Here is a 25,943-nt window from a genome sequence, read left to right as displayed (position 1 = left end):
GACAGCCATGGTCTCTGGCCCGCCCTGGCTGCTGAGTCTACCGTGCGCCAGGTGCGTCTCCCCAGGATCAGCTGTCCAACTTGTCCTCAGCATAGGCAGCTGTGTGGGAGTGGCCAGTCTGAGCTGTGGCAGCTGTTCCCAGTCCCTTGGGGAGGGCAGGACTGGGACAGTAGGGACAGCATTTTTATGGCACTGTCCCTCATCTCTGGCAGAGGCGAGGGGAAGCCAGGGAAAGGCAGTATGACCTTGGGAGCCAGTCCACCTGCATTGGCCCCCTGCAGCCATGCCTCACCTGCAGGCATGCCTCACCTGCAGGCCTCCAAGAGCTGGACTTGCCTTCTCAGCATGGACCTGTGCTGCTCCTGCCCCTCGCCCCAGAAGTCATGGAGAGCCATCCCCTGTAGCCCAGACCCCTGTCTTTGATGGTCACATGACCTTCCTGAGGTTCAGTAGGGAGGACAGTAGGGTTTGGCTAAGGTAACCCTGTGTCAACTGTCATGTAGCCTTTGGCACCCAGCCCTCAGCCTCATCTTTTGTCTTTATCTCCAAGGACGCGGGAGGAGCGACCTCAGCACCCTGTCAGCTGTGAAGCCATCAAAGCCATTGCCGAAATCCTCTCTGTTCCTGTGATAGCCAAGTAAGCCCCCCTTCTCATCATTTACCTTTTTATGCCCACCTCACTCAGAAGGGATTTGAGCTGGCATACAGAAAATGGAACAGGATATCACTAAAGAATGACCTTAAGGGAAAAGGGAAAAAGGGCGGGATGAAAAATTATGTTGGGAGTGAGGCTGAAAAGTACCTATTATGTCCCCCGGCCTCTGGTGAGTGGCTGATGTAGGTGTGCAGTAGGCAGGGGCCCAGGGCATTCTGATGGACAGGTTGAGGGTAGGAGTGTTCAGGGGACAGGGAGAGCAAGAAGGTGGCCCCTGAAGCAGACCCAGGGGAAGGTGATGTCACACCCAGAGTTAGGTGTGCAGGGTGTAGGGTGAGGAGTCCCAAGCCAGAACATGTAGAGCTATGGCTCAGGGGGCATAAGGCAGGTCACAGTCCAAAGCCCAGACAAGCATTCTGGGCAGCTACGGGATCAGGAACCAAGACTGGCAGGTGTGAGGTACCCATAACCAGCCCAAAGGCTTAGTAGTAAGACATTATACAGTTGCCACTGGGGAGCTGGACTGTGTGGGCTAGTCGAGAGTCCAGTTCAGCCTTGCACCTTAGGATGGCACAGAGCCTGAGGGCAGGAGGGGGTCAGAGAAGTTCCAAAGCCCTGAAACCCTGACAAAAGGCACTCCTGGCTGGTGGGAGGGAGGGAGGGAGTTAAGGGTGGGGGTGGTAGCCAGGCCCAGCCTTCCCCAGGCCAAAGATTTTAGGGGTGGCTTGGAGAGTGTAGGGCTACTCAAGACCCTGGACCCTATTGCTGCTGCTGCCACTTGAGGGTCTCCCCACAACCCCAACACAAAATGCTGTCTCTGGACTGAGGCTGCTGCCTGGCTCCTAATGGAACAGATGAAAACAGAGCAGTTTTCAAGGGGGCCCTTGGGGCCACAGGGTGGCAGGAAGGAAAATTGCAACCAAACTGGGCCTCCTTCCTTCCTCTCATGATTGCCACTGCATCTGTTCCCTCTCCAGGGTTTTGACCCAGCTGGTCTTGCCCAGGTTAGTGGGCATATAGGTGTCCTAGCCTGGAGGTTTTCCTGTGATCCCAGTATCTACTTGCAGACCCATGTCTTCAGATGTGGGCTGGCTTTAGCCACTGTTTAGGATCAGGGGGAAGGAAGGTAAAATCTCTGGGACACCTGTTAAGTGCCAGGCACAGTTTACTGTATTATCTCACTTGGTGCTCCTGATCCCATAGTGGGGTGTGTATTATAATCTCCTGTCTCTCAAAGCACTCACAGTTGAAGGACTTGGCCAAGGCCACACAGTTAATGAGGGGCAGATCTGGGGGTTGCCTTTTTCCGAAAATGCTGGTATGAGGATGGGGACACCCCTCACCCCCCTGTTGCCATTCAGTGGAGGATCTCACGACCACATCCAAGAGTACTTGGACATACAGGACTTTCGACAAGCCACGGCAGCGTCTTCAGTGATGGTGGCCCGAGCAGCCATGTGGAACCCGTCTATCTTCCTCAAGGAGGGTCTGCGGCCCCTGCAGGAGGTCATGCAGAAGTACATCCGATACGTATGTCTGCCGGGTTTTCAAAACAGTCATTTCTCACTGTCTGCCACATTCCTGCAGAAAGTGCTTTGGGAGAGCCCCCATCCCCAGCAGCTCTTGTTGTTCCTCTCCTTTTCTTCTTAGTTCTTGTAATGCAGCACTGGGTCTCCCCAGCTGCAATGTGAAGAGAGGGTGCTCAGGAGATATGCCCCTACCATCACTTCCTTCTAAAGCTTCCGAGGTGTAGGGGGCATAGTCAGGACCCCTGGATTCAGGATGCTTTTAGGGCCCCAGACACGATATCATTCTCTTACTCTCTCATACCCCACCCCCCCACACACATACATACACACACATGCACGATGACAATGGGGTCTGTGTCACTGAAGACATCCATTCCCAATGTGTTGGCACTGGAACAGCCACAGCCAGGAGCAGCCATCGTCGCTATTTTTGTTGAGGACAGATTCTCTCCATAGAGACTTCTCACTGGTCATCATCGAAATCACTTCTAGGGGCCAGCCTGGTGGTGTAGTGGTTAAGTTCACGCACTCTGCTTCGGCGGCCTGGGGTTTGCAGGTTCGGATCCCAGGCGTGGACCTACGCACCACTTATCAAGCCGTGCTGTGGCAGGCGTCCCACATATAAAGTAGAGGAAGGGGCCGGCCCCGTGGCTTAGCAGTTAAGTGCGCGTGCTCTGCTGCTGGCGGCCCGGGTTCGGATCCCGGGCGCGCACTGACACACCGCTTCTCTGGCTATGCTGAGGCCGCGTCCCACATACAGCAACTAGAAGGATGTGCAGCTATGACATACAACTATCTACTGGGGCTTTGGGGGGAAATAAAATAAATAAATAAAATCTTTAAAAAAAAATTAATAAATAGAGGAAGATGGGCACGGATGTTAGCCCAGGGCCAATCTTCCTCAGCAAAAAGAGGAGGATTGGCAACAGATGTTAGCTCAGGGCTAACCTTCCTCACCAAAAAAAAAAAAAAAAAATCACTTCTAAAACTCTTCTCTTGCTAATTCCCAGAGTGCTTTAACCTCTGACTTAGGTCATAGCCTAACTTTAACCCTCTCCTTAGGGACTAGCTTTTTCTCCTCACTGGGAGCTTGATGGTAGTGCCAGGGGCATTTCCCCAAAAAGGAATTTTTTGGCAAGTTCACCTGCCCTGTCCCTTTGGCATAACCCTGGAACTCTGTGAGACTCTGTGATCAGCCATATGTGTCTACAGGCAGAGACAGTGAGTGGTCCTCAAATTCTTCAGTGAGTTGGGCCTTAGCAGAGGGTACAGCCCTCACCCAGAGCAGACTCCCTCCCTCCTCTTCAATCCTGAGGGTCACGCCCTCCTGAGATGGTCAGGAGTTTCTCAGATCCTCAGACTGCCTATGCCCTCTTCAAGCCATGGCTGTGCCTGGGCAGTTGTGGCTGCCATGGCATGTGGGTGTCCCCAGGGCTGTGCAAGCTAGGGATGGTAGGAGGTCCTGAGGCCTATGTCCAGAGCTGGGCAGTCTCTGTCCTAGAACCTCCCTTGCTCAGTGCTGCAGCCCTCCTTCCCTTGGTTCCAGGTGTCCCGTTGGGCAGGTTGGTGACCACCAGGCTCTCCAGTGGCCTGGTTTGGCCAGAGGCAAGGGGGCTTGCCTCAGTTCAGGTCAGCTGTCTAGCTCTTCTGGCCAGCTGGCAAGTCTGTGGCAGAGAAGACACGTTCAGTAGTGCTGACTTGCTCACTGGGTGAAAGGTGATGTTATCATTCCTGCTCAGCCTGTCTCTTGGCAGCTCCTCAGGAGGGTGTGTTGTCCCAGAGAAAGGGAGCAGCTTTCAAGCATAGGCAGGACTGTTTCTGGTCCAGCCAGGTGCCTTCTGTCCCAAAAAGCTGAATCAAGGTCTTGCCGCTTGCCGGGGTTACCCATGTCTCCCTGCTTTGTCCTAAGCGTGCCATGGCACCTTCCCAGGCACTGAAGACAGAGGCCTAGGTAGAGATAGTAGAAGAGTGTAGGGGGCGAGGGGTGGGAGGGGCTTCTGGAGGGCTGGGGCACATTTTACCCACTACTCTCCTGCCTGCCCCAGCAAGGTGGGCTTCTACTGGGTATCCCTGGGCTGTCATCTTGCCTCCCTAAGCCTGCATTTCCCAGTCTGTGGAGTGGTGGTGACTGCTGCACCTCACACTTGTATAGCTCAATGAAGCGACATGTGCTTAGTAGATGCTTGGTAGATGGTACTGTGCTTTCCTGACGTGGCGGGTATTAGAGACAGGCTGTTTAAGATGTGGGCAGGGAAGGTACCCATCGAGGTTATAAACAATAGAAGAATCTCACCCCTGTCCTGGCTCGTCCTGCCACATCAGAATTTGGCTTGTTCCCCCTCCCTGCCCTGGAAGATGCTTGGCAGCAGGTCCTCTGTGGTAACCTGTGGTGGCTGAAGCAGGAGGGGCTCCCTGCACATCTGGACCTCGGTCAGGTTGTCCAGTAGTGTGTGCTCCTGACTGAGGGCCTCAGCTATGACCCTCGAACTTTGTACCACTAAGTGGAGGAGTAGGTGGCCAGCATGGAGGTGGCTCTTCTTATGGGGCCACACTGCCTCGGCTGCAAGCAGACCTCTGGTGCCCCCTTGGAGCCCCGCTCCCTGCCATTAGAACATAGCTCAGGCCTCAGAGCCTGCCTGGGCAGCAAGTGGGCTCATGCTGGTTCTTCTCTCAGGCTGTGCAGTATGACAACCACTACACCAACACCAAGTACTGCTTGTGCCAGATGCTACGAGAACAGCTGGAGTCGCCCCAGGGAAAATTGCTGCATGCCGCCCAGTCTTCCCGGGAAATTTGGTGAGAGGGGCAATGGGCTGTCCCTCTGTCCTTGCAGATATTGCCCAGGCTTGACCCCGGGCCCTAAGCTGACTCTACCAGGGTACCAGGGACACAGCTTCTGGAGGTGGATGTGCAGGAGTGGGGTAATGGTACAGCTTCGCTTCACAGAAGGGGGTACTTTCAAAGCTTTGGAACTTTCCATCCCTGGACTACTCTCAGCAGCAAAGTTTTGGGAACTGGGGCACTAGTAGGGTAGAGGAATTTGAGGGCTGGGCTTGGGAATTCCTAGGGAGGAAGGGGCTTTCCCAGTAACAGATCTGTCACATGCCAGGCCACCGAGATCCAATGGTCAGAAGAGTTGGGGTTGTAGAATGGAGCTCCTGACCTGAGCCTGTGCCCACACCCCATTACTCTGCAGTTGAGAGGCCACTCCTTGGTCCTCTAGATCTGGTATAGCTCCAACTCAGGCAGTTGACATTTGGAGCCCCTTACAACCTGGCCTAGTGCCTGCTCCCACAGCTCCTTATTTACCCATCCTTTCCCCCACCTCCACACCTGTGCTGATACTGGGTCTTCTGCCTGAATGCTCTCTCCCTCTCATGTTGGCTCCCTCCTCCAAAGAAGCCTTTCAGAACCACTCTCACCCCTAGGCATCCATCTTGCTGAATGTCCTCCAGCTCTCAAGATGCTTCCTAGAAGGGAAAAGCCTTGCCAGAACCTTCCTCCCCACCGTGGGCTTGTGGTGTTGGTTCTGTCCATACCCCACATAGCTTAACCAGCTTGACCCAGGTGTCTTGTGAGCTCACAAGAATATAACTCTAGTTCTTGGTGGTACCTCAATTTAGGCTAGGCCTAACTGCTTGTGCTGAGGGTGGGAAGTGGGGAACCACTCAGTCATGGGGCCTCCGTTTCTTCCTCCTATGAGCCCACATGAGGATGAGGCTATGCATACCTCCGGTGCTTGGTTAGTGTAGGTCAACTTACTCGCTGCTAGCTGGGGATGCCTGCCTGTGTGCTCTTCCTCAGAAGAAGGGCTGGGCTCAGGAGGTGGAGGTGACCTTTAGAACCTTTTCCACCCAGCCCAGCCTGCCCTCCAGTGTCCACCCTCAGGGGCTTACATTCACTCTCCATCTGCCAGTCCAGGCTGATCCAGGGGTAGGTAGGCTACCTTCTGATGGCTGGGTCCTGGTGGTGTTTTGCTGTATGTTGGGGGGCAGTTCTCAGTGGGCGACCCTGGGCTCCTCCAGTAGTTCCCTGGATGCTCGCTCCACTAAGGGGCTTGCTCTGTTCTGCTTGTCCCTCCATAGTGAGGCCTTTGGCCTTGGTGCCTTCTACGAGGAGACCACACGAGAGCTGGATGCCCGGCGGGCCGAGCTCTTGGCCAAGACCCCAGGGGAGGTGGAGGAGCCAGCTGAAGACACCTCTGGTGTCATTAAAATGGCTGTCAAGTTTGACCGGTAGGTCTCCAGCTTGTCCTCAGCTTGGGCCAAGGCCAGTGCCCTTGGGCCTGACTGGGCCAGCAAGCTGGCTGCTGTACATGGTTATTGCCAAGCTTAGGGACCACAAGTCTCCTTGGTTTGTACATTTGTTCTCGATTTTCAGCAACCCAAAGAAGGCACTTTGGAGAAGACAGTCCCTGAAAGCCCAGGTACCACTGTTAGGGGTGAGCATGTTGTCCCAAGGGTGACTAAACTCCACCTTTTCCTGGACCCACCCCTTCCCACCACTTGGGGTGGGGAGACTTGTCTTCTTCTGTTCCTGAAAGTCTCTGCTTTTTCCCTGGCCTTGAGGAACTAGCTGCCTACAAGGAGCTCCCCAATAGCAGCGGAACCCTAGCTCTTATCTGGCTATGCAACCCGTGCTCACATCCACTGCCCCTTACCAGCCCTTTGGTGCCCTCTCTAGGCAGAAGTAGCCTCAGGCCTATTATTGCCTCAGACTGTGACTCAGCTTTGAATGGGGCCCTCATCCTTGTCCTCTGCTATCAGGTCCCCAGGCCCAGACCAGGAGCCAGTCTTGTCTGGCAAGAGCTTAGAAGGAGGAGTGTGGGCACAGCTGTTGAGAGCTCCTGGTGGGAAGTTGGACCATGGCCTTACAAGTTGTAACCCTGTCACAGACTGACTCTGAAACCAGAGTCCACTGTGTCCAAGGCAGCAATGGATCATCCTGACACTCAGCAGACATTATCAGAGTGGGCACTGAGCTAGATCCCTGAGACCACTGTTTGGCCACCTGTGTGGCCACTCGCTCCCTCCTGATCTTGTCTTGAGAGGCAAACTGGACTTTCCTTCTTGGCTGTTGAAGGCTGTTTTCCAGGCCCAGGCTGGAGCTCAGAGTGCTGGAGTTCACATCCTACCCCAATTCACCAAACTTGCTGAAGCCCATGTTCCCTTTAGGTAGAACTCAGGCCCCAAGCCACTGGTAGGACAGAAATGGGAGCTCAGGGGAATAGATACAGGAGTCTTAAGGCAGCAGCCTGATGTCTGAGTTCCTGCAGCTCCTACCTATGATGGTGGGTGGGCCCTGACTCCCTCTCCTTCTTTCCCCAGGAGAGCATACTCACCCCAGATCACTCCCAAGATGTGCCTGCTGGAGTGGTGCCGGAGGGAGAAGTTGGCACAGCCCGTGTATGAAACGGTGAGTTCCTGGCTGTGGTCTGCCCTGCATCCAGCCCTAAGGCACTGCCATGGCTGGTGCCATCACCCCCAGGACACCCACAGCTTGTACCCTGAACTCCAGACTGCTTGGCTGGAGCCTGGCTTTTGCCCTCTGTGGGCAGGCAGTGGTTGCTAGTGGCCGGGCCAGTTGCTGATAGCCCCTTCCCTTTGACAATGGGCCTGTTGTCTAAATCTGGCCACTTGCATAAAACTGAACCTAAGTTTCAGTTAGAGACCTAAGTAAGGGGCTGCTTGGGCCAGTCCCTGCCAGTGGCATTGCTTAGGCAGGGGAGACTTCTCTGGAAAGGGCCAATTGGCTTAGGAAGGATGTTCAAACCTAAAAGTTAGACAACATGTTTTTGGACCAGGCCTCAGCCAATGGAGCACAGAATTGGGCCCTAGGACATGGGGCCTCTTGGTGGAATTTTGAGACAGTCTTGCTTTAACTCCTTTGGTCCCCATGGCTATGCTTTGTTTAGGTTGCTCTGTCTCTTCTGGACTGGCCTTCTGACCTCCAAGCTTGTAGCTTCTGGGCCTTGTGTCCCTCTCCACCAGAGTGACATTTCCAAAATGAATCTGACCTCTACCTCCCTCACTCAAGTCCTCATTAGCTCCTCAGTGCCTTTGGGATCAAGCCCTAGTACCTCAGCACAGAGCACGAGACCCCCCACATGCCTTTGTGCTTCAGGTCTCATCCACTCAGCTCTCTGTCCAGCCATATCACCTGGTCACTCTGCCAGGTGTACCTTCTTTGCCCCAGTCCTTGTTCCCTCTTATCCCTTTGCCATCTGGTGGACTCCTCATTTTAGGAGACCTGGCCCATCCAGATGTCAGTAGGAGGAGGCTCCATGGTCATGCGCAGCTAAGGGCTCTGACGGCCTTTTGCTTATGTCCATGACAGAACTCCTGACACACTGGGATGTCATTGTCTGTGTATCTGCCTTTCTTTCCTGGAAGATGCACCAGGCACTCTCCTGGGGAGGAGCATGTGATACAAGTAGCCTTCATTTGACTTAGGTGGGAAGTACTTCCTTTTGTCTGCCTTCAACGTGACCCCGGCAGGTGGGCCTCATTCCTCTTGCCCTTGTGCAGCCATCCCTGTTTCCTTTGCTCTCTCTGCACCAGGTTCAACGCCCCCTGGATCGCCTTTTCTGTTCTGTTGTCACTGTTGCTGAGCAAAAGTACCAGTCCACTTTGTGGTGAGTTTCCTCATCAGTTGGCGTGAGGCTTGGGGTGTGGGTGGGGTTTGATCCTAGCATTGGCTTGGGAGGTTGGAAGGATGGTGTACCTGGGTAGTGGCATCCCTGGGCAATGACCCCTTCCTCAGTTTTGTCAGAATCTCTGCCAAGGATGTGTAGAGTCAGGCCTCCCAGCCTCTAGTCCTGCAACTAGTCTGCCTGCCTATCTGCCTTATTGCCTCATGCCTCATCTGCCCAGGGACAAGTCCAAGAAACTGGCGGAGCAGGCTGCGGCCATCGTCTGTCTGCGGAGCCAGGGCCTTCCTGAGGGTCGACTGGGTGAGGAGAGCCCCTCGTTGAACAAGCGCAAGCGGGAGGCCCCTGACCAAGACCCTGGGGCCCCCAGTGTTCAGGAGCCAGCAATGCCTGGGGAGCTATGCAAGAAGCCCTTTGTAGCCTTGGGAAGTGGTCAAGAGAACCCCCTGGAAGGCCTGTGATCACTGTCCCTACCCTGGTCACCTCCTTCATGGGCCTGGCCCTAAGATGGCTGTGGGTACAGAGCATGAACCAGATGCCCTTGGACAATTTGCTGCCCCTGCCTGGCAATAGTTAAGAGGTCTTGGCCTTGGGCTATCAGCCTGGAGCCTGGGCCGAGGGATGCCCAGAGTGCCCATCTTCCTTGGTGTCTCAGTAGCAAAGTCAAGTTCCCAGCGACCTCAGTATGTTCTTTGAAAACAGGAGCTTTTCAGCTGGTACCTCCCTAACCTGACATTGGTGCAGTGCAATAAAGACACCCTCCACTCTTACCCATGGCTGGCTGCTTCAGCCTTGGGCATCTTCACACATGGACTGATGTCCTGACATAATTATTCTACTCCCACCCTCTGTGTAGAGCTGGAGCTTCCTAAAGCATATCTCCTACCCATTGTTATGGATCTGGGTGGAAGTGGGGGACAAGGTATCACCTTTAATGCTCACTGGACTTGGGCTCAGCCAGGAAGGCCCAAGAAGCCCATTCTGCCAACTCAGGTAAACCTGAGGCACTGGCCTCATTTGGCTTTCCTGATGAGAAGTGATATGGAATCTGGGAAAATGATTAGGGTATCTGGTGTCCCAGTAAGGGACCAGCTCAGGTGAATAGGGGGTGCTGGGTCTGACCCCCACTTGGCTGGAACTCAGATCTATGATGTGCCTGCTCTGGGCAGAGGACATTGGAGACTGCTGATGACAGCAATTTGGGGAACTTGCGATTGCCTGCCCACGCCACTGCCCCCGCCCTCTGTCCTCCGCCCCCTCCATCCCTTTTGAGCCGGAAGGAAGTGGCAGATTCTCTTTAATTTCCTCCTGGCAGTGAGAAGCAAACAAACGGCTACCACATCTCCCACATCTCATGGGGGCCTCCCCCACTTAGTGGGAGGAGCCTTTTGACCAAAGGTCTCTGCCCAGCGCCGCCTGTGCTTCCTCGGCTGTAAACACGCTGCTTCTCCCCCCTTTTCCAAGCTCTGTGAGGAGGGAGAATTCCCCTCTGGGCCAAGGCCATGTTCCTCCCATCTTCCCAGGGTCAGGCCCCTGGGCCAGCCAGCAGCCCTGGCCCTGCCAGCCTAAGTCGAGGGTTGGGCAGGTGAGGCCTGTCTTAGTCCCAGAGCAGCCCCTCCCCACACCCACACTTGCTCTTCTTTTTTTTTTTTTTTTGTGAGGAAGATCAGCCCTGAGCTAACATCCATGCCAATCCTCCTCTTTTTTGCTGAGGAAGACTGGCCCTGAGCTAACATCCATGCCCATCTTCCTCCACTTTACGTGGGATGCCACTACAGCATGGCTTGACAAGTGGTGTGTCAGTGCATGCCCGGGATCTGAACCCGGGCTGCCAGCAGCAGAGCACATGCACTTAACCCCTACACCACGTGGCCGGCCCCCACACTTGCTCTTCTGTATGCAGATAAGGATACGGCACTACCAGTGGCCTCCCAGAGCCCATGGCTCTCTGACCTTGAGCAAGTCACTTCTAGTCTTCTCTGGGCCCAAGGACCTTCTTCTGAGAGTGGGATCAGCTGTTCTCTGCCTGCTTGAAGCTGGATGGAGAATAAATAGGCTAGCCCTGTGATAGGGTACTGTGTGGCTAATGGGGTCACCCCATGCTGAGGCTGCTGTAACTAACTTCCCAGACCAGTGCTCCCAGAGAAGGGGCCCCACTCAGGAGAGAGACTGAGGCTTGGTTCAGTCCCAGCCAACAAGCTTTAGGCACAATTTATTTCTGATTTTTTTTTTTTTTTTTTTACAAAAAACTGTCTCAGTCAAAATGCTCCCTTTGCCTTTCCTCATACCCTTCCTGGAACAGGGCAGAGAGGCCCCAGTGGACCCCCAGGCATTCTGAGCCAGTCAGAGCTTGTGGGAGGACCCTGTGTGGGCCAGATACCAAATCTTAAGATCCACTTCTCTGGTGGGGTTGGGCTCTGTCCTTAGGCCTCTTGTCCCACCAGTGTGGTTTCCCTGGGGAAGTCACCTCTCTGGCAGAGTCAGGTTCATTTCTGGACTATAGGGAAGGAAAGTAGAGGTCAGCTGCTAAGATAGAGGCTGGAGTGTGGGGACTTAGAGGGCCCAGGAAAAGCACTGGGGGGAGGGTCATTCACAGAGGAATAGGTGGAGAGGGGCTAGTGTGTGTTCCATGACTGGGGATGTCTGGCAAAGGTCCTGGTTGAATATGTTGGCTCTCAAACGGTCTCACTTTAGCCCACCTCAGTGATGCCTGCCCTGGTCTCAGAGGGACCTGCCTGCCTAAGACCTGGGACTGACTGGGAGGGCTCAGGTCTGAAAGCTCTACCTGCTGTTCTCACCATGCCCACCTTAAACTACGGCCACTTAGGCTAGGGGCCACAACACTTATCCATCCATTCCAGTCACTTTGATTGAGGACTTCCTCTTAGCTCGTCACACTTTGGGGACAAAGGTTTTTTTTTTTTTGTGAGGAAGATCAGCCCTGAGCTAACATCTGCCAATCCTTCTCTTTTTGCTGAGGAAGACTGGCCCTGGGCTAACATCTGTGCCCATCTTCCTTCACTTTATATGGGAGACCGCCACAGCATGGCTTGACAAGCGGTGCGTTGGTGCGCGGCCAGGATCCGAACCCCGGGCCGCTGTAGCGGGGCGCACGCCCTTAACCACTACGCCACCGGGCCGGCCCCAAGGGGACAAATGCTTTTGATAGGAGCACAAGAGGGAGGGATGAGTAAGGCTGGAGAGGGTCGCAGGTCTTCCGAAGGCCACAGCAGGAAGACTGCACTTTGTGCAAAGATGAAAGGGGAATCTCTCACCCCTGCAGTCCTGTTCATTTAATTCCTTCCAGGTGTCACTCCTGCTCAGCTCTCTTCCATGGCTCTCCACTGCCTTCTGGATCAAGTCCAAACTCTTCAGCCTAGCATTTGAGGACAAAGTGCTGACCCTGTCTTCTCAGCACCCTGTGCTGACTTCAGCAACTTTCTTTGATTGTAGTTGGCTGGTCTTATCACCTCTGCTCAGACTGGGAGCTGCTGAAGGGCAGTCCTTGTGTCCCCTATGGCCAGCCTTGGCATGGGGGTGGGGAACAGGCACAGAAGAATCAAATAAGAGTTGTTGGGGGGACAGTGTGTGGCATGGAGATGAAGAACTTTTCTAAACTCTGACTTTACTCCAAGGCTCCTGTATCCCCTAATGTGGAACAAGGAGGGTTGGACTGGGTTAAGCTGTACCATCCTATGGCTCAGAGGCCACCAGAGAGCCTTCAACAATAGGGGCTCAGGGCCAGGCCTGTGGCAACTGATGAAAGAGATGGCTTTCCCTAAATCTCAGGCCTGGCTGGCATTCACACAGGAGGGAGAGGGAGTGTACAGGGACTCACACAGTCCTTGTCCACCAGCCTGGTCCAGTCTGGGGTTCTATCTACTGCACTGATCCCCTGGGCTGCTTGGTTTCACAGGGCTCTCAGAAGGCTGGAGGCAGGTCAGATGGCCTCCTACCATCTAAGAGAGCTTTGGAGCTAGCCTGAGGAAGAGCTCGTGGGGGAGGTCCTGGCCCTAGCTGAGGAAAAGCAGTGGAGCAAGTTTGGGTTTTGCCGTGCGTGTGGGCGACAGGCCTTCATCACAGCCTGCAGAGCTCCAGCCATTGCTGCCTCTTTTACAAAGGTGGTGACACCCTTCCTGCAGTTGGTGCCTGCCCCTGCCCCAGCCCTCATCACTCCAGATTAGGGTTCTCAGTTTCCTCCAGACCAGAAACCTTCCCCAAGGTATGGCCTCTTGTAAGTGTTCTCCAGGTGCACAGTGGCTGAGAACACAGAGGCATCACTGAGCATTTGATGACTGGAGGACTTTTTCAACCTATCTACAGCTTCTATGGTCCCTTCCTAGTGGTGGGACCAGGGTCTCCCTCTTGCCTTCTCCCTGGCCTCGCTGGCTGGCTGAGCCCCTGGTTCAGGTAAAGTCATGCTTGGAGGGCAGAGGGGCTAGATAAAGGTCCATTTTCTTGATCCAGATGATAACCCGGGAAGTATGTTTGTTTGTGGGGGCAGGGGGACACATCCTGAAATTGTGTTAAGTTTTATGAGGAGGGGGAGGTGAGCTGGCCAGGCTCCTGGGGCCTTTTACTATATACCAGGGTCATGTTACATGTGGTACTAATTGGATGGCCAGCCATCTGCCTGGGGCAGAAGGCTGCAGTTAGTGTGGTATTTGCGCTTTGAGTTCCACACTCAGGCCCTCAAGGTTGGAAATCCTTTGAAGGCAGGACAGCTTATTGTGTGGATGTTCTATCCCCCAATGCCATTTGCTCCTGCTCCTTGATCAGAGTTATTTTCTCCTGCCTCTAACTTCACCCTCCCCCCAATCCAATCCAATGATTTATCCAAAATCCTGAACATGGAAGTCTCCTGCTCTAAACCCTTCCATGGCTCCCTACTGCCCTCAGGATAAAGTCCAGATATCTTACAGTGGCCTGCAGCACTCTTTCCATTCATCCAGGCTTACCTTTGGCTTCTGCTCACTGCAGGTACTTTCTGGTCTTTAAGTTTTTGGCAATGTTCTCTGCCTGGAACCATCTTCCTTATCTTTTGCTCATCTTTCCAATTCCTACTTAGCCCTTGGAGGCCCTGCAGCCAGGGGGATTATGAACCTTCTCTGAGTTCCTGGCACTGCCCTAGTCTCTTGGTACAGTGGTTATAGATTTGCTGGCCTCCTCTTCCCCACCCCTGAAGGGAGACTAATTTATCTCTGTGACCCCAGGTCCAGCACAGGTATAGGTACAGAGCACAAGGCAGGAAAAGTTTTCTGACCTCAGGGATGAACCAGTTCAAGATGAACATCTCACCTACTCTGGAAATTTCCTGTCCTCCTGACCCAAGGCCTAGTTGAACTCTTCCCTAGGGCTCCGTGGTAGCTGAGGGATCAGTCCATGTATTGAGACCTCTGCAAGCCGCTCCACCTTGCCCTCTTCTCCCAGGGGCTTTTTAAGGGCGGTGTTGGATGTGCCTGGGCCCTTGCACCTGCACCCTAGCCTCTGAGACATAGCGCCCTGGGTTCCTCCAGCAAGTGGCTTCTAGGGATGCTATGCCCTGCGGGGCCTGGAGCTAGGTAAGTCGGTCACGGCTGCATCTCCCAGCTCCAGGTCCACCCGGCACCTTGGAGAAGCCCTAAGTAAACAAGCCAGGCTCAGCGTCCCCGGGCACGACCTTCACCTCAGGCCCCAGGAGGAGGCATCTTGCGTCGTCCGGGGAAAGACAGGCCCACTGGGGAGGGGCCGAGAGCGAAAAACGGTTCTTCAGACAGTGTCACTTTCTCCCCACTAACAGCCACTCAGTTTGGGTAGCACGACCCCTCCTACTTTCATGGATGTGCGCTGGGATGAAGAGGTCACAGAGCCTGTGAGTGGCGCGAGTTCACGACGGGCTTTCCTGTTCAGTCTGCCCATCAGGCTTTGCCGAGGCCTCGAAGGCGCCGGCTGTCCTCGAGGGAGCAGGTGCCAGGCTGGCTCGTGGGGGCAGACAAAGGCGCAGCCAGCGAAGCGCGGGCCCCGCCCCGCAGGGGTGGGTCTGTGGCGACAGGGAGCTCAGACTCGGGACTTGTCACGCAACCCAGGTCTCCTCCGACTTCGCCCCACCCTAGCTGGAGGCTCGGTCCGGTCCCCGCCCCCTCGAGACGCCGCCATTAAGTTTGGGGTGGGGGGATTAGGGTGTAAATGGCGTCCACGTAACCCTCCGGGGCCCTGACACCTTCTCCATACCCAGCCATCAGCAGTAACACTTCAATCGCCGGTCACCAAACCCATAATCCCAGGGCTCTGGCGCTCCTTCCTCGACGTGAGGTTCGTCCAATAAGGAAAGAGATTTTCGCCGATTGGCGGGTGGTGGGCTCTTCAATCCAATTAGAGAGGGCTATCGGCCCCACACCCCATTACCGGGGCCTGGTTTAGAAGGAGTTGAGGAAGGAACAGGGGCCGAACTGCAACTCCCAAGAGGTAGCGGGGCTATCCTGCTCTCTATATTCACGTGACTTCCTTCTCCGGGAGAGGGAGTCACGCGGTAGGCCGGTGAGAAGGCGGGGCCATCGGGCTAGCCCGCAGAGCCAGGGGCCTCTGGGCCTCACGGTCCGCTGGGCGCGCGGTAGGGGGCGGGGTCGGGCGCGCAGCACGGCGCGGGAGCGCGCCGGCGGCGGCGGCTGTTGGGGGGCGGGGAATATCGGCTAAGGCGACCGTGGCGGCTTAGGCACCACTAACTGGCAGTGGCGGCGGCTCCTGCTGCGGTTCGGCTCACGGCCAGCTCTCGAGTTCGGAACGGAACGCTCGGCGTCGCGGTCCCCGCCCGGAAAGTTTGCCGCGGAGCTGCGACCTCCTGGCCGGCGCGGCCCGGCATGAAGCGGCGCTGAGGAGCCGCCGCCGCCGCCGCCGCCGCCGCCGCCGCCGCCGCCGCCGCCGCCGCCGCCGCCGCCTGAGGAGGAGCCGCAGCACCCTGGGCCACGCCGATGACTACTGCAAACTGTGGCGCCCACGACGAGCTCGACTTCAAACTCGTCTTTGGCGAGGACGTGGCGCCGGCGCCGCCGCCCCCGGGCTCGCGGCCTGCAGGTGGGTGCCTGACCGGGCGGGACCAAGGAGCGTCCGCTCCTCTCCTAGCTCGTACGAGCTCGTCCCCTCCCTGGTCCCTTGGTTGTCCCGAGTCTGGTAACACCGTGTGTGTGTGCGTGTGTGTGTGTGTGTGTGCGCGCGCGCGTGCGTGTGGTGAGTGTAGAGCGGATTTAAGTCGCTGAGGAGTCGTGTGGGTCGCAGCGACGTGGAAGTGGCCGCGGGCTTGGCTGGGAGCGAACTAGTGGGGAGCTCGACTCCGGGACGCCTATGGCCAGTGGACGCCCGGGGTTTGGAGGCCGAGGGTCGGGGCCGCTGCCCAAGTGGCGTCTGATTGTCGCTGCTTTGCCAGCGTGGTGCGGAGAGAATGTTGTCCCTCTGAAGTGTAAGCGCGCTTCGTTTTTCATGTATTCTAGGTTGTTTTTTAAAATCTTTATTTGAAAGATGCGCATTCTTGAAGTGTAGGAGCTCTCTAAAATTCATGCACATGTCTGTTTCAATCTACTTTGCTAGGAGAGTAATACTGTCTGTCGTGTTAACTTCCACTTGTGCAAGTTTATGGCCCCCATTTAATTCGAAGTGTAACTATAACGGGACTTTTCTGAAAACTGGGTTTCTTTTCTTGAGCAAAGTGTTTCGGAAAATTAAAAAAAAGTGGGGTGCTTTGTTCATAATATTCCTAGGAAGTTCTGGAATCAATTTTTAGTTTAAGAAAAAGCTCACCTCGGAAGATGTTTTAAAGGAGATCGTGAATTTGGAAGGCTGGGCACCATAATGCTTGGAGGTCAGACCAATCAGGAAATAGAAACAGGATGGCTGGGGACTTAGGGCTCTCCTGTGACCTGGTTTGGAATACTGTGGTTCATTAAGTTCAGTTTTCCTGTTACATATGCAGGCGAACTTCAAAAGGGAGCTGGATAAGAGTAATCCCTATTTATTCTTTCCGGGTGTTAGGTGAATTACTTCATGTTCATGTTGATGTTCAACAGACTGTGCTGTAGAGTTGCATTGAAAAACATATCTGAACGTGAGGCATAAGGATTCTCTGGGCAGTATTTGTCTTATTAGTCCTTTTAGTCTTTATGTGTTAGATGTCTTTTTCAACATAATAAATAATTTACAATAGTTATCTGTTGGCTGAGTTTATTTCAATTCCACTAACATCATTTGAGCACCTGTTATGGTGAAGAGTTACTATTAGGTACAAAGTAACTAGATGGATGCAAAGACTGAGACCCCTCAAAGAGGTTGGGAAATGAGTGGGGGGGACATAACCCGAATAGCTATGCTCTTAGGTAGACTGAATGGTGCTGCATGTTATCATAGAGGTGGAAACAGGAAAAGTGGCATTTGTGGAGAGGGTGGCATTGAATTGTACTTAGATTATTGGGATTTAACAAAATAAAAACAACTTCTTGGAGTATTTTCATTATAAAGAAGATAACAGTTGATGATGTCAGCAAACTTTTATTGGGCACAAACTTGATTAGAGCACATTATACACCAAATATATGATCAATAAAGATGTTAACCAAACATATGAGTAATAAAGGAAAATCATCATGTGAGTAGGAATGGTATATACATCCAAAATATTGAATAACATTCAAAAGCTATGAAAACAGCTTTTTGAGAAATGATTTTTGCCGTAAAAACCCAAAAAACCATTTTGATATTAAAATGGGTCTAGAAGGAGTTAAGATTTGAAACTTGATTTATAATTGAAATTCCCAAAGTTAAACTTGAGTAGTTTTATTTGCGACAAAAAGTGCACTTTAAAATATTCTGGGTTTTTTTTTTTTAATTAAGGTGAAATACGCATGACATAAACCATGTTAAAGTGAATGATTCATTGGCATTTAGTGCATTCACAGTGTTGTGCAACCACCACTTCTGTCTAGTTCCAAAACATTTTCATCACCTGGAAAGGAAACCCCGAACCCACAAAGCAGTTGCTCCTCTTTCTCCCTTTCCCCTTCCCAGTCCCTGGTAGCCCAGTCCCTAATCTGAGATCTGTCTCTATGGAGTTACCTATTCTGGATATTTCATAGCAATGGAATCATACATATGTGACCTTTTGTTTCTGGCTTCTTTTACTTTGCATAGTGTTTTTGTGGTTCATTGATGTTGTAGAATGTATCAGTACTTCATTCCTTTCTACTTTCAAAAGGCTGTTTCTGCCTTTTGGCTATTGTGGATAGTGCTGCTATGAACACCTAGCAGCTAATTTTTAAATTCTACTGGGAAAGATGTGTTATATCTTCAAAGCTAAGGTTTCAAAATTATTTGTTCACAAAATTAGTTTTCATTTTAATAAGCATAATTATGAGTGTGTAGTTTGAAGGAAGTAAGTGGATTAACTGATATGCTTTTAGGATGATAATATACAGTAAAAGTGGGCCATGAGAATAAATTGCTTGGTAGAATTCAGATCACTATTGGCTTATATCAGTATGTTTACTTGTTTTTGGATTCTTTTCCTCACTGGAATGGAAGTTCCATGAGGGCAGGGATAGTGTCTATATCTTGTTCATAGTTGTATTATCAGTGCCTAGCACAGTGCCTTTAATATAGTAGGCATCTAATATTTGTTGAATTAATGAATACATACTGCTTAAGTTTTGAGTCAGTGCTCACTTTTTTTGTGGTAGAGGAAGTTGATGAGACTTGTTTCAGATCTTTGGCTTTTATTGGTCAGTTCCATAAGACAGCAGATCTTGGTAATTTTGAGCTGCAGGTTTTCCATCTCTCTCAAGTTTTGAGTGTACTTATATCTCATCTAAATTTCCATACAGAAGGTTTTTTGAAAAATATTTGGGGGGGGGGTAGTGGATGGAGACTGAGGACAAGCCAAGGGGCTGAATTCAGTGAATGTCCTAAGCAAGCTTGTGAAAGTACAAATTAGATAATTTGATACTTGGTAGTGTCGGATCAGTTTGTGACTGACTTTTTAAGATTATTGCTTACTGAGATGTTTTGAGATTTTTCCATTAAAGAAAATTTAAGATCCTAGAGTCTTTAGCTTTTTTTTTTTTAATATGAGGACAGTGCTAGCTTGATTTTTTTCAATTAACAATTGAATTTTTAATTAAACAATTTTGTTTAAACTTTCTTTTACTTAATACTTAGCTGCAAAATGAAGATACCACAGTTGTAGATTTGAGAGAATTTGAAATTGATAAATGTTTAATGTATTTCATTAACATTATTTACCATTATGAAGGGCAGCTTCTGGTGCTCTCTTTTAGTGTACTGATTTAGTTTGATGTTATTGTAATCTTCACTTTTCAGATTTAAAGTTTAATTCTTAGGGTTTGTTCATTACTAAATATTGACTTTCTAGCCTTGAATGAGAGTCACTGGAAAGAGTGTGTGCTATCCTGTGTGTAGTGTCTTATCTATTGCTGCTTTTTTAAAGGGGAGAAATATCTTAGATAGGATATATATTTTTGTAAGAAATTTAGTTTATGATAAAGGGTATGTGTAATTTTGTCAGCTATCACTTTAATACACAACTTTTTCATATGTAAAGTTGAGGAACTTTTCCGAGATCATTGTCCTAGTCTTTAATCTGTAGTGTTTTTACTTTGTTTAGTGCTTGGAGATCTGATTCATGTGTTCTTTATAATTTACTGTCTCTTAGATAATTTCATTTTCTCACTTTTCAGTTTTTATTGATAATTTTTATTCGACATTTTTGTTTTATTTTGTGTTACATGAAATAATGTATTTAAAGCTGTTAGCACAGTCCTTGATCCAGTGGTGCTCATTAAGTGGTGGTAGTGAACATTTCTTGAAACACACACACAGACACACAAACACACAGACTCACACACACACACACACACTCAGACGATAGGTTATTTGTTACTTCCTCCTCTTCCCTAGACTCTTTTCCCTATACTAAACTAAAACATTGAAAGAGAGTAGGGGCAGATGAGAGATCCAGTCATTTAAACCTTCCTTAAATGTGTTGGAATATTTGTCTTAGACGTTTTTATTTTATCCTTTTAATTCTATTATTCTTTGCAATGTTACCTCGTTTCTCATATTCGCTTTTAATTATGTTTTTCTACTTTCTTGAATTAAGTTGTTACTGACTCAGTATGGTGTGAAAGATGGTTGATTTGCTAACCATACTAAGTATAATTGGATATTTAAATCAGTATGAAAAAAGGGAAGTTGCTTGTATGGTTTCCTGTAGAAATTTAATGGTGTATTAGTACAGCACATTAGGTAGTGTAAAGGAGGATTTGATTACTGCTGAGCCTTACTTTCATACCATAGGTCAGCTTTTTCTTTAGACTTGAACGCAGTGAGAATATGTATTAACTGATTGAGCCAATGATAAACATTGCACCATTTCACTTGGGGGAATAATATATTCTGTTTCTTTGACATTTTTTCTGATACGGGTAGAGGATGCTCCTGGAGGTATTAGCTCCTGGAGGAATTTTGTGATGGAGATGGGTGAATAAATATATTTTAGTGAGTATGGGGAAAAATCGAGGAAAAAAAATTTAAATGTCATATTGTTTTGTTAACACTTTATCATTGTAAGAGCATTGCTATGCCTGTGCTTTCTTAGATTTTCCCATTTGCCAATACAGAAGGGATATTTTGGCATATATTCTAAAGCAGAGGTAATACTGTAGTAGTTTTATTAGATGATATAAAAATTAAAAGTCGGATATTAGGTACATGGCCAGGAAATTGTAGGGGTCTAGTAAGGCCTTGTTCCTTAAGCATTTAAGGTATTAATTTAGGGTAAGTTGTAGAATCAACCAATTATTATGACTTACCTTTCTGTGGCAACCAGTAAACTTTGCCTAAAATTATATGTATTTTTATTGAAGGCATATCCCAAGTTCTGCTTTGGAGTTTTGCTCTATATTTTTTCAATGAAGTGTGATCATAAGGACATTTTTGGTAAGAAAATGTGGAATTCATTTTTCTTCAGAGAAAGTAATAAAATAAATACTGATATATAAAATGGAAACCTTTTAAGAGAAAATAGTGAGTTGTGTTACTGATTTATGAAGTTTAATTCGTCCTTTACTTTCCTTCTTAGTATTGAGTAGTTGATGATTCAGTATGGTGATGTTTTATTTTAAATAAGGTGTGGGGTTGAGGAAGCCATAATACAGTGAAGTCAATCGCATTACTCTTGAGAGGCAGGAAACCTGAGTAGGTTGAGCCTCATTTGATAGTAAGCAGTAGTTTGACTGTCAGCAGTAATGTAAATAAGGGAGGTGTTGTCCAAAGCTGTTCTGGTGGGTCAGGGGAGTAGACATAGCAGACTTGGCAGTAAGCCTGGCTTCTAAAACAAAATCCAAGTCATCGAATTTGCCCAGGCATGCCATATGAGGTTCAAGTAACAGTGGAATTTAAGAGGAGTGAGTTTGTTCAGGGAGGATTAGGAGAGTTACAAGCAAGGAGCAAGCTTTTTTAACAGCCATAATTTTAACTCAAACATAGCGTGGATCTGCATATATTTCAGCATTTCTGAATGTTTATATAATTATATTGCATGACTTGCATCTGTTTGCCTCAATTTGGTAAACTTTAGAAGAGAGGAGCAATTGGACCTGTGAGATTTAAGTAGTATGATCTATGAATTGTCTGAATTGGTAGCTGAAATTTAATCATTGGGACGGTTATAGTTAATATATTGGTATTGTGTGTAAGGAAACTACATGTCTATGAAAGCTTGAAAATACCGGGTACACTGGAGAAGTAACTTGAAGGCTTCATTTTCCTACAAAATGTACAGTATCGATATGTCTTATGTTACAGAAGCCGGTGAGAGAGTTTTAATATTTTAAAATTTGTTTTCAGTATCTTAAAGTAAATTTTTATATTTCTTCATTTTGTGTTAAATTTTCACAAGCTTTGCTTTTTATTTTAATAAGAAAATAGATTATGTGAGCTTGAAATTATAGCTTTTTTTCAATAACATTGATTTGTATCACATGTAAAAATATTTCTAAAACCATTTTTTTCCCATCAAGGTAATCATTGGCCAGAACACTTTAATGGACAGTTTGTGAGTTGTACTTAAATGTAAATACTTTTCAATATTGCTTTAGAATAAAAATTGTTAAGTAAAAATGGCATTTAGGGAAAAAAATGACATTCAAAAATTGTTGAAGCTAGATGAGGGGTATATGGGAGTTCATTATAATATTCTCTGTACTTTTGTGTATATTTTAAAATTTCCATAATAAGAAATTTTGAAAATGACATTCAGAAACACTTCAAGCTCTTTAAGGTGCTAGACTGGGATAGGAAAAATGTTCACTTTAAAAAATAGCATCATGAAGTTAATAGGATTTGCTGTTGCATGTAGTTTTTTAAAAAACCAATTTAACAAATAAAATAAAAATTAGTTATGGTATGTCTAATTTACAAAATCCATTCCTTCCTTTGATTTTGTAGTATTAGCAGTGGGATGATGAGATGAGTTAGTGGTGTACATAAATAGGAAGTAAACTGATCTTACGATATGCTTTTGAGTAGGTACTTTTAAATTTTTAAGATATTTTCTAAGTAACTATATGGGGTCAAAAAAATTCACTCATTGTTTAGTGATTTAAGGGCTTGAAATTATTTTTAAAAATTTTAATGTTTGATCATGTTGCTTGTATCCATCAGTCAAATATTTATTAAGTATTGTCAATTCACTTGAACTTTTAAATTTAGGGTGATATGAAACTAGAGAACTTAGTCTTAATTTTAAGACTGGATTTTTAATCTTTCAAGTAAGTAAAATACTTACTAATAGGGATTAATTCACAAAAATAGTAGACGTATAAGTTCTTTTGATTTGTGAACATTTCAGAGCAAACAAGATCTGAAATTTATATCTTACATTTTACCATTTGTGAGATCATATTGAATACTAAAGGAATATAAGTTTTAACCTTGTCCTTTATATAAGGAAAATCTTTGGGGAAAATATAGAAAGTTTTATCTAAATGTTACTTTTTAAATTGTTATTGCAACAAGAGTTCTTATAGTTTTCACTTCTTTTCAGTAAAAGTTGTTCAATAAAAATGACATTCAGGAAAAAAAAATGACATTCAGAAATTGTTGAAGCTAGATGATAGATACATGGGGACTCATTATACTCTATTCTCTACTTTATTTTTGAAAACTTCCATAATACAAAGTTTTGAAACCTTTTTGACCATGATGCAGAGTAAGAAATACGTTTTATGTTTCAACCTAGCACACGCATAGATGCTTATACATGGAAAACTGAGATAGAAATTTCAGATAAAACAGCTTTTTACCTTTACCCTGACATTACCCTGACATTTTCTTTTTCATTATATTAAAAAATCGTTGATCACGACTCACTAGTAGATCACTACCTTTGGTTTGAAAAACAGCTCTAGGAGATGGTTTCATAGTTCTGATTATATTAAAACTGTTAGGTCATTGAAATGTTCTTGTTATTCAAGCCATATTTCCCATGTCTGTAGTTCTTTAATACATTTTTTAAAAATTATTTTTTTAATTCAATTTTTTAAAAATTATTTTTTTAATTGAATTAGCTTATTGCTGTCTTTTTATGGGGTTAGTTGCTTGCTAAATTTTTCCACTTCCTGAAAATGAGTTGTATCTCCCCCTTTCTCTATGCTCTATGGTCCAAGTCTTGGTCACCTCCTGTTTGGATTTGTGTAGTTTTCTCTTCATATTTTATTCCCCCACATTGAGTTTTGAAAGTCACAGCTAAGGTTATCTTCCATTCCTGCTCCTTTGCATCTGTAACCTGCTTCCTCACTGGTCTTCCTCATTGTGCTCCACCTATTTTATATCCCTCACTCTGTACATTAATATCAAGTTCATCATCTTTAATTTTATCATCTCTTTTTAGTCCCAACCTGAAACCTTTCCCTCCACCCATTTCTCTGAACTGCCTCTGCCATCCACATGTTGTTTCAGTCTTTCCCCTTTGTGAGGCATTATTTAGAAACATTGTTTTGAGGGTGCTACTGAGCTAAGCCTGAGTTCTAGATTCATGTCTATTACTAATAGTGTGACGTTGCTAAAAAGCACAGAATAATTTCAGGCTAATTGGGTCCTTTCATTTTATAAGAGAGGAAATTGAGGTTCAAGTTGACTTGCCCAAGGTCATTTAACTAGTTAGTTGCAAAACAGAGACCCAGGACCTCTGACTCCTAGCCATTTGTCTTTCTCCAATAAGTTGCTTAATTTCTGCTTGACAATTCTAGAGTTGTTTTTGCACAACCTATAATTTTGATCATTTTTGTAACCGTTTCTTTTTTGTTTGTATTCTGTTAGGTAAATATTTTATCCAGTGTTATTGAGTACCTATTATGTGCAAGGTATTTTTGTATACATTGTCTGTAAGTCTCATGACAAGCTTAAGAGGTAGGTATTATTTCCATTTTATACCTGAGGAAGTAGAAATGCAGATATTTTTGAACATCTAGAAAACAGAAGAGTCGGGATTTGAACCCTTGTTTTCTGATTTGGGCACTGTGTACTATGCCTCTTGCCTCTTTACTCCCAGAAAGAGTTGAAGAACAGAAATATTCAGTTTTTCCTTTGGTGAAACCAAGACTCATGGTGAGCACATGGAATCAAACATATCTGAGCCAGGGCTCACAAGTGTGTTCCTATGACTAGATACTCTACTTTTGGTTCAAAATGGCTGCTTGAGGGATGCTTCTTACTCCTCCCTGGTCTAGAAATTTTTAAATGGTAGCAGTGATGCAGGCAGAGCAATTGAGGGTGCTGCACAGCTAACTGTGCTAGGCCCAAATTTAGCTCTTTTGGGCCTCTTTGCTTCCTTGTGGATCTGGAGGTCAAGAGATCATATTGTTCTAGGTTTTAAGTAATGAGGATTTGGCCTTTCTCTTTGGTAACTCCCTCCTGTTTTGTCCTGATTAGGGTCTGATTTGTGATCTTTGCAGGCTGTTTTGCACTTCAGATTTAAAATTTAAAGCATTTTTAGATTTGTCATCAAAATTGCCCTAAACCTAAGTGAGGGAAAAGTTCAGAATTTAAAAAATGCTAAATTACTAGTTAGGGCAGTTTTTTTTTTTTAGGTTGACATTTTAGTTTCATTTGTTCCAAAAGATATGTGAGTACTATTTATTTCTTTGGTTGAATTTAGAACCCAAGTACAACTGCTCTACCTTCTATAGCCACTGACACGCATTTTTTTCCTTGATATTTTGATCAGTTTGCCATCTGCTGCTTATTCTTATCTCGCAAGATCAGTACTGCGTTTTGGACTTCTCTTTGTCTACTACCTGTTTCTTTTTACACATACCCAGTTATCTCTGAGCTTTACCAAAACTCTCCTTTTCAGAGCAAAGGCAAGAAGGCTCTTTTGTTATGTTCCCTAGTAAATGTTGACTTATCACTGTTTTGAAGCTTTTGTTAGCGTTTTATCATCTGATCACTATTTGAAAAATAGTAATACTTTAAATTTTCTAATTTAAACATGTGCAAAACAGTTATATTTGGGGTTGATGTTTGGCAGGGGAGGGAAAGAGACACAAACACTGGCTTCACATGGCTCTTTTCTTTTTAAGAGTGAGGAAGGACTTTTCCAGAAGCCTACAGCAAACTTAACTTCTCATTTCATTGACCAAAATTGGATTACATTCCCTTTCCTAAATTAGTCACTGGTAAAGACGGATGGAATTATTCTTAGCCAACCAGGCCCGTCCCTTGGCCTGAGGATGTGGTTGGCTTCCCCTGAAACACATGGCGGCATGAGAGAGGAGTGGATACATGGAAGAAAATTTGTTAAGAAGGAAGGAGAAAATGGATGCCGGGGGTAGGGGCTGGGGAAATCAACCAAAAGAATCCTCTGCACTTACTATCCGCAGTATGCTAGCAATTGAGGAACTCTTTTCTCTTCCTTTGTCAAAGTTCTTGGGGTGGATGTGGGAGCTTATATCTAAGTCCAGAGAAAGACAGAGAATGAAGTATGGCTAGTAGATTTCTGTGAATAGTGGGCTTGGTGTCTGGTGGGTGGGATATGTGGGGCACCAAATTCATGTTCCTTGTGTGGTTCTGG

General features: G+C 47.7%; 2 protein-coding genes across 22 annotated transcripts in view; both read left to right on the top strand.

Moving 5' to 3' along the window:
• The window catches only part of DUS2 (dihydrouridine synthase 2), a 39,979-nt gene extending 30,333 nt beyond the window's left edge, over positions 1 to 9,646 (top strand). For 12 of the 14 annotated variants that reach the window (XM_087420044.1, XM_087420055.1, XM_087420052.1 and 9 more), the window contains 7 exons: positions 551 to 637; positions 2,017 to 2,185; positions 4,859 to 4,980; positions 6,270 to 6,419; positions 7,512 to 7,599; positions 8,745 to 8,818; positions 9,057 to 9,646. In XM_087420044.1, the coding sequence (XP_087276170.1) occupies positions 551 to 637; positions 2,017 to 2,185; positions 4,859 to 4,980; positions 6,270 to 6,419; positions 7,512 to 7,599; positions 8,745 to 8,818; positions 9,057 to 9,294 (928 nt within the window). In that variant the 3' untranslated portion in view covers positions 9,295 to 9,646. The remainder of the gene's footprint in view (positions 1 to 550; positions 638 to 2,016; positions 2,186 to 4,858; positions 4,981 to 6,269; positions 6,420 to 7,511; positions 7,600 to 8,744; positions 8,819 to 9,056) is intronic. The other 2 variants (XM_087420045.1, XM_087420046.1) reach the window with 2 other exon arrangements.
• Positions 9,647 to 15,525: 5,879 nt separating this feature from the next.
• NFATC3 (nuclear factor of activated T cells 3) overlaps positions 15,526 to 25,943 on the top strand; it is a 123,963-nt gene continuing 113,545 nt past the window's right edge. For 2 of the 8 annotated variants that reach the window (XM_004431756.3, XM_004431757.3), the window contains exon 1: positions 15,694 to 15,883. In XM_004431756.3, coding sequence (XP_004431813.1) covers positions 15,781 to 15,883 — 103 coding nt within the window. In that variant the 5' untranslated portion in view covers positions 15,694 to 15,780. Of the gene's footprint in view, positions 15,884 to 15,943; positions 16,266 to 20,945; positions 21,683 to 25,943 lie in introns of those variants that run through there. The other 6 variants (XM_087420043.1, XR_015549149.1, XM_087420040.1 and 3 more) reach the window with 6 other exon arrangements.

This window comes from Ceratotherium simum, chromosome 30 (genome assembly GCF_057802395.1).
Source record: "Ceratotherium simum simum isolate JZ-2026a chromosome 30, ASM5780239v1, whole genome shotgun sequence".
In the NCBI taxonomy this organism is placed as follows: domain Eukaryota; kingdom Metazoa; phylum Chordata; class Mammalia; order Perissodactyla; family Rhinocerotidae; genus Ceratotherium; species Ceratotherium simum.
The sequence above is the reverse complement of the archived record's forward strand: the minus strand, read 5'-3'. Positions and strand labels throughout refer to the sequence as shown.